At 38.3% G+C, this 7,940-nt stretch overlaps 1 protein-coding gene across 1 annotated transcript; it reads right to left on the bottom strand.

The window, feature by feature from the left end:
- Positions 1-416: 416 nt before the first annotated feature.
- LOC148879733 (calcium-dependent protein kinase 1-like) lies at positions 417-7,586 on the bottom strand. The gene is made up of 8 exons (XM_088961386.1): positions 6,660-7,586; positions 5,222-5,365; positions 4,636-4,788; positions 3,422-3,537; positions 3,157-3,324; positions 2,428-2,555; positions 2,172-2,271; positions 417-957 (listed from the first exon to the last, which is right to left on the bottom strand). Exons 1-8 carry the CDS (start codon positions 7,360-7,362, stop codon positions 874-876), a joined length of 1,596 nt encoding a protein of 531 aa, XP_088817512.1. The 5' UTR covers positions 7,363-7,586; the 3' UTR covers positions 417-873.
- Positions 7,587-7,940: the final 354 nt, after the last annotated feature.

Genomic DNA, 7,940 nt, shown 5'->3' with positions numbered 1-7,940 from the left:
TAGATCAACCAGATGAGATGCAACATGCCTCCGCCAGTGATGATGTGTGCCACGGATGAGCAGGATGGTGGGATAGTGAAGCTGAGTAAACCGTGTGAACCTCACGGCTAGTCTATACTTAGAAAAACGTCATCCTTGTCATATGGAGTGGGCTACATTGAAATCGTTTTTTCTGCCATTATGCTCTGTTCTATCAATGTCATGTTCATTGTTTTAGAACTCAGCTGCTATTGAGATTTAACGTATGCTGCTCCTCAGAAATGGAGTTTGACAATCTTGGATTGTCTTCGATCTCCATCAGTGAGATTGCTGCAAAATGGGGCGTGGACAAGAAATAAGCATGCGGTGGGGTTTCCAATTTGCTGCTCTAGCCATGCCATGTAGAACCACCCATACACAAATATGACAACTTCCAGTACAAGAAACCAGGAAACAACAAACAATGATTATACCAAAAGAAAGTAACAGTAATTGTACAAAATACATGGATGAATTCTAGCACAGTTTAAAAGGATCATAAAATTGGACTGTACAACCCTTTTTTGGTTTTCTTATACCAGCCCCACGGTTGAAGACAGCAAAAATTCATGAGGTATGGGATCATTTTTTATCAGTTATGAGGTATGGGATCATTACCTTGCTAGAATTTTACTCAAATCTTCCAGTCTGGCATTGAATTCTCCCTGTCCTCACCACCAAACAAAAGGATAAATCCATCCTATGGATATGTAGAAGACTGGTCTCTAACTTTCAAAAGGGACTGGACTGCAGGGAACCACAAATCATACAGCAAAACATGTGGCCATAATAATTTAAACACAATATGTAGGCCAACTGACGTGAGCTTAGCAAAATTTCTACCCAAACTTTAACTTATTTGCGGCGTCTGTTAGTAACCAACTCGGGATTACCTTTCTTCATCATGGCTACAAACTCGTCATAGTTAATCTTTCCATCCTGCAACATAAGAGGGAAAAGGAGATAATATAAATAAAGTACAATATCACCAAATTAGAACTATTAAATGATAAGGCATCCATTAGACCTTTTCGGGTTATTTCTGACTTGTGTATATCATGGCTGAAGTAGATAACAGAGATCTAAACACCATTAAACCCAGCTAATACAAGCGAGATTTACATATTAAAAGAAATGGTTGCAGAACTTATTTCTTGTCATCTCATGAATAATTTGTCCAACAAGTGCTTTTTCTTGCATGTTATTCCACAACTTTTCCATTAATTTTGGGACTTTCTTTACACGCGAACTAGCAAAACCAATGGTGATTTAACCAGCAATACTAGCCTAAATAGTAAATAGATAGTAATTTGTGCATTTGATAGTTCCTATGGTTTTCAGACTGCAACCTCCTCAGAAAGATCAGCATCCTATTCTTTCCCCAGCTGGGTTTTTTATCACATGGAAATCACCTTTTTATATTAAAGCAAAACCCTCAGACAAGAAAGACTCCCTTCCAACACAAAGCAAGCCTCTCCATGCAGAAAAAGGGATAAAAATAAAATTTAATTCAAAATATTGGAGTGCTGTAGGTCTCACTCTAGCTCTATAATCATGTTTCCTAGTTGAAGTCAGAGAGCTAATTCATCTTTACTATATAACTAGCAAGAAAACCCATGCAAATGCATGAGGTTATATAGAATTTTGATTAGGTTTGGGTTGGAAAATTAAGATTTTGACATCAGTTTGGTTCCAAGCCAAGGTCTATGTTCAAGGTTGCCCTAGGGTTGGTGGATTTAATGGGGGGAGGGGAGATGTTACAAACATTGACTATCGAAGAGAGAGAGGGAGGGGGGGGGAGAATTAAGAATGAGTTTTATTAGAGAAGAGTAATGATAGATTTTAATAGGAGATTGAGATTTATCAGACTTTATTATGAGGGTTTTTATGAGATTTTATCGAAGAGAGAGGGTTTTTATGAGGAGACATGTTCGTACACTGAGATTTATCAGAGTTTATTATAGGAGATTAAGATAGTTAATTTAAAAATTTTATTATTTTGGTAAATTCTTTACTTTTAATATTTTCAAAATTTATGTTTGGAAAGTGAATCTAAAACAAAACATGTACCTATATAGCTTCCGCATACTGAATGCGTGGTCATTAACATATATTTGAAAATAATAAACACATTTGAAGTAAACAAACCATACATGATCTGTGTCAACTTCTGCAATTATTTCCTTTATGGTTTTCATGTCTCCCATATTGTACTTCGTGAGGGCTTGTTCCAATTCCTCCATTGTAATGTACCTAAAAGGACAATAAATAAAATAGAAATAAAAAATGCATGCATAGGCAAGAAACAAACAACACTAATAACACCAGAAATGATTTAACAAACACTTATGTAACACTGTAATAATAACAAAGTGAAGAAACATAAATGTTTTGAGAAAAGAACTGAACCCGCTCTTGTCTTTGTCAAAATACTCAAAGGCTTTATATAGATGCTCTTCCTTCTCCATTCTATTCATGTGCATTGTAGCTGTTATAAACTCAATATAGTCAATGATTCCATTTCCATCCACATCAGCCTGAGAAAGAGCCAAGAATACTTTGTTAACCATACCAAATAATCAAATTGTACATGCAGTCCTATATGGATAGATATATCTGGAAGAGCCACAATCAGAAAGCATCTAAACAACTTCAAATGAAGTATAAAGTTCTTAAACTCATGGTGTCAGGGAGATCTAGTGACCAATTTTTTACATAGGTCCTTTCGTCTTGAAATATTGCTATTTCTTGTGTATTTGTCTGCCTATGTACAACCCTCATGTTATGTACTAAGTTTTTCTATCTACGTTGTATATTACATGGCTAACTTCTGAATGTGATTCATCTTTAATAGAGTATGACATATTCCTAATGCAATACCTACTTCAAAAGAAGAGCTTATTCAACCAACCAAAAACAGAGTCCAAATGCAGTTCTGCAGCTATAGTCCACCAAACTTATCATATAGTCAGATCAATAGATAAAATCGTTTGACCTTTTCATTTGGGTAGTAGGGTTTAGGCTAGGTTTTAGACCTCAAGTCTAACATGATATTCTCTCTATGTTGTTCTAGAAACAGGACAAGCATCTGCCAGAAGCACCAGATAAATTGAAAAGGAAAGACTGAAGAGATCCTACCGCCTCCATCAACTGTCTAACTTCAGACTCAGAAAGCTTGCTACCAAGTTTTGGAAGACCCGCTTTCAATTCCTCAAAAGTGATTGTTCCACTGTTATCTGTGTCCATGGATTTGAACATCTCTTTCAACCCCATGATCTCCTCTTCAGAAAGATTTTCTGCAATAACCTGGAAGAGAAAAAGGAAGGAGGGGCACAAAGAAAAAGCTCATAGAAGGTTCCAGGTCCTTTTGAACAGAAAAGGCATAAAAAGGATCTACTATCACCTTCAGAGCTACTTTTTTGAGTTTGTTCATTGCCCTGAACTGCTTCATTCTGGTTAAAACTGCAATATCAATTGGCTTGTCAGATGCATCTCCATCTTCTCTGATCCATGGGTGGCCTGCATTTAATTTCTGGCAGTCAAACTTTATGCTTCTCGTTTTCAGAAAACCAAAATACATAAAAGAGGAATTATTTTCAGAATATTCACAGGCATATGCTAATATTTATTTTAAAGATGCAAAAATAATAACAATAAGACTAAATTCAAATAAAGAAATGTATTAGTGTGTGTGTGTGTATGCACATGCATATTACATTACCTTCAAGGAGAAACTTGGAGAACCACCCCTCATCCCAAATAGATGGTGCATGTGAAATATAGGTGAAACTAAGACTTAAAATGAGACCAACCAGGAGACTTACATTATTTGAACTTAAATCATGACATGAGAACAAACTGCACAGTTTTTTATTATAGATTCAAACATGTAGGTGTCACATAGGACAGCTGAATGTAAACACCCCCAAATATAAGAAACATCTTTTTGGCGTTTTCCTCAACACCCCCATGCACTTAACCCAATTCAAAGTGTGGCATGACCATCTGAAGTTAAATCAGCCCAACGAAATCCATTAAGGTCAAATCACCTATGTGGTACTTAGGTTGAGTCAAAATGGGAACACAACCAAAGCTTATCTGATTTGATTATTGTAACTATCCAATCAAGAGACCTTTATATGGAATAAACCCCTATCAAACCTTCTTACTTGCACTTGGATAAGAATATTGTGCCCTTACCAAATCCAAAGTACATGAGTTCCCAATCCAAAACAAGGGACTAGAGTATTAGCTTTAGAAACCTCAAAATGAGACACCTCTTGACAATTCATTTTTAGATGACCCACAAGAAAGTGAAAAATAACATGGCTATGATCACGAACTCGCACCAACTTTTGCCTCAGAGATCACTTTAAGCAGGGATCCATCTAATGGTGGGTCACAACCCATCAGCACATGTGTGACATTCCATGTGCCACAGGGCAGCTTCTTCCCTCTAACTATATGATGAATGTAATAGTAATTTGAGAAAGATTAATATTTATATAACAGATATGCTATCAGGGAATTGTATGCATGTTGGACATCTCATGGCCACAGTTGAACCAATACACACATTTGGCTTATCCTTTCAGATTTTGAAGACTTAAAACTTACTTAGAACTTCCACTGCAGAAAGTCGCTCTTTTGGATCATGCTTTAGCATCTTCTTCACAAGATCTTTAGCACTACTGGATATAGAAGGCCAAGGATCAGACATGAAATCAATATGACCTCGAAGAATAGCATCAAAAATACCTTGCTCATTCTCTGCAATAAAAAAATAAAAGTCATCAAAAACAATATCAGAACACCTGACTCAGAATTAGGTGATATTTAGCATTTGAAACTTAGGAATAAAAGGACCAGAGACTCATCATCCTTAACCAAACCTATTTTCAGTGTACATGTGGCCGTTCACTTGTTGGCCCATGCCATGGCATGATAAGTGAAGGACATAGCCCAACCTAAATGGACACTTCTAACCACCCTAATTATTGACCTCTCTTACAACTGAGCTCTAAATCCATAGTTCCAGTATGGATCCTCTAAATATTCTATTTTTTTTGCTCCACGCCCCAGACAAAATAAAAGGAATACAAGGTTTAGACCAAAGAGATTGCAAATAATCACAAGGATGCAAGCATGGGATCAACAGAAAATGACGGATGTTTTCCCTCATTAATACGAATGGAGTAGGTACCTCCCCAAAAAGGCGGGACACCACTAAGAAGAATGTAGAGTATCACTCCAGCACTCCAAATATCAGCCTCAGCCCCATAGTTTCGTCGCAACACTTCTGGAGCTACATAATATGCACTTCCAACAAGATCTCTGAATACTTCCCCTGCGGACCGCATAAACATTGTAAAAAAAATGGCAATGGTTAGAAATGCATCATGAGTTTCTTTTTTTATTTTTTATTTTTTAGAATAAGCAACTACTAGAAACACTAATAATCATGCAAAGAAAAAGTAGTGGTTTTCCATAACATCCGGAAGGATCATAATAGCTTATAATATTTTAAGCCCGAGATGAAATGTCTTAATAGTTAACTTGGGATGCTTGAAATTCATTTGTGGACATAGCATATGAAGAATGTAAAGTTAAAATGGAATGAAGTGTCACTATTTTCATTTGGCATCTCTAACAATTCGTGAAATAAACTAAAAGAACAGAAATTAAGTGATCAGCATATACAAGAAACTAGATGCATGTAAGTAGCATTATAAGAAACAGGAAAGCATTATCTTGCTTTCATTAAAGACTCATTTTGAATCATGAATATGGATTACCTTCGGTGGTTCTAAATGATGCTACTGCATCAACTATTCTTAGATCCAAGGTTTGTCAATTGAAGTGGCCCCATTGACAAAAAAATCAAAGGTATGATGACAAATCTTTTATAGTCTTTTGATAGAAAAGTGGTTAGCATAGTACATTCAGGTAGTATTTTGAAAGCAACTGAAATAGATGCTGAACGCCAAAACTTAAATCTAGGAGTGCAATTGTACTTAAGCATTCAGCAAGGTGGAAGGTTACTAGAAGGCTGAAAAGGTACTTCTAAATTTGGAATCTTTTCTGCATTCCACTTTCAGCGTCTATTTCAGCAGTTTTCAGATACCACCTTAGTGGCTTAGCAGGTCCAATTGGGATATAATCCCAAATATTGTTTAACATGCAGGGAAACTTGCTCAATACTTATGCCAAGCATTGATGAATTAAGACAACCAGACAAGTTAGCTACGTTTTTTATAAGTCGCTACACTAATTCAATATTATAGTAAAACATTAGGTTATATGAGTACCATAATATGTATAAATCCCATAATCAGTCGAGTCAAGCAGCTAATTGAGCTACGAGATCGAAACGACTCCGTCATTATTTTCATAAGACGAGTCAAGAACATAAATGAATAAAGTCCTATAATATTTCCGTAGGTTTTCTCAACCAGGCTTAATAGCACTTCTGCTCTCTACCATCATTTACCTCCGTAGCTTTAATTATTATCTTAACAGGGTTTTGCATAAAACATATGCAATTTAATGCTACAATAAAATCCATAAAACATGAGAGGGGATGCGTAGAGGCAGTCTAAAAGTGGATCTTACGATAGAGAGAAAAGAAGGGGAGAAATTACCAGGTTTAAAGAAAACGGATAGCCCAAAATCTGTGGCCTTCAAAGGGGAATCCTCCTCCTTACTCAGAAACAGAAAATTTTCAGGTTTAAGATCCCGGTGCATCACCCCCATGGAGTGGCAATTATGAACCACGGTCACGATCTGACGACACAACGCCGCAGCCGCTCGTTCAGAGTAATGACCCTTGGCAATGATTCTATCGAACAGCTCACCACCTTCACATAGCTCCATCACCAAATTCACTGACTGACGGTCCTCATACGCCCCTTTCAGCTCCACTATGTTACGATGCCCCGTGAGGTGGTGCATGATCTGAACCTCCCTGCGGACGTCCTCGATGTCATCACGATTGACGAGCTTACGAGTGGCGATGGATTTACAGGCGTATTGCTGTTTAGTTTCCTTATGTGTGACCAAGTAGGTGACACCGAACTGACCACGGCCGATCTCGCGCCCGAAAATGTACGTGGACCGTACATCTTCCATCGGACGGCCGAGGACGCGGCCGGTGCCTGAGAGTGGACGATGAACGAAGGACGGAGGTTGCTGTGGGCCTTGGTGCAGGATGGAAGGAGGCGGCGTAGGTTTATCATCGGGGCGCACGTTAATGACGTTGTTGGTTGGGGGTGGCGCATGCAAGTTTGCTGCTCCGCCTGGTTGGAGTTGATCGCCGTTGGACGGTAAGCCGTTGCAGTTGCCCATCTCCGACAGTAAGGCAGCGATGGGTTCGGTTTCGGTGTGACTTGGGACTTGGGAGAGAGATTTGCGGGTCTAATCTGACAACGAGTTGACTCATTGAATCAAATGACTAAAATATCCGTGAAAGCACCAATCCCCATGTCAAGTACTTGTTCGTCGGATTTGTTCCTTACAAGGCACGCCTTACACAGACCTTACAGAACGTATCAGCCGTGCATCTGGAACATCTCTCATGAATTAAAAATTCGTAAGTAGGAGGTGTTCAAGGTGCACGACTGATATGTCCTGTGAGGTTGGTGCGGGGTGCAGTTTGTGAGGAGCAGATCCTATTACCGCTCGGCGTCAGCGTCAGTGTGTGCTAACGATTTGATCTATTGCTTGTGGATGCGTGATAGCGTCAGCGTGATCAACTTACTTTGGCTCGTTAAAAGTTAAATGAAATAAATGCGTAGAAGGAAAACAATATGGATATTTGCACCTTTGAAACCTAACAGCTGGCAATATACGTGTGAATGTCCAGCTTTCTATGTCCCAAAGGAATTCGGATTTGACATGGGATGTCTGACAATAAGACACGTTCC

The sequence above is a fragment of the Nelumbo lutea genome, chromosome 1 (assembly GCF_056320005.1).
Source record: "Nelumbo lutea isolate HS-2025 chromosome 1, American lotus-T2T, whole genome shotgun sequence".
Lineage (NCBI taxonomy): Eukaryota > Viridiplantae > Streptophyta > Magnoliopsida > Proteales > Nelumbonaceae > Nelumbo > Nelumbo lutea.
The sequence above is the reverse complement of the archived record's forward strand: the minus strand, read 5'-3'. Positions and strand labels throughout refer to the sequence as shown.

Coding starts and splice junctions, on each gene's coding strand:
- LOC148879733 (XM_088961386.1), bottom strand. CDS start 7,362: ATGGGCAACTGCAACGGCTTACCGTCCAACGGCGATCAACTCCAACCA. Junction 5,366..6,659: donor ATCCGTTTTCTTTAAACCTG/GTAATTTCTCCC, acceptor TGCGGTCCGCAG/GGGAAGTATTCAGAGATCTT. Junction 2,272..2,427: donor TTTGACAAAGACAAGAGCGG/GTTCAGTTCTTT, acceptor TTGTCCTTTTAG/GTACATTACAATGGAGGAAT.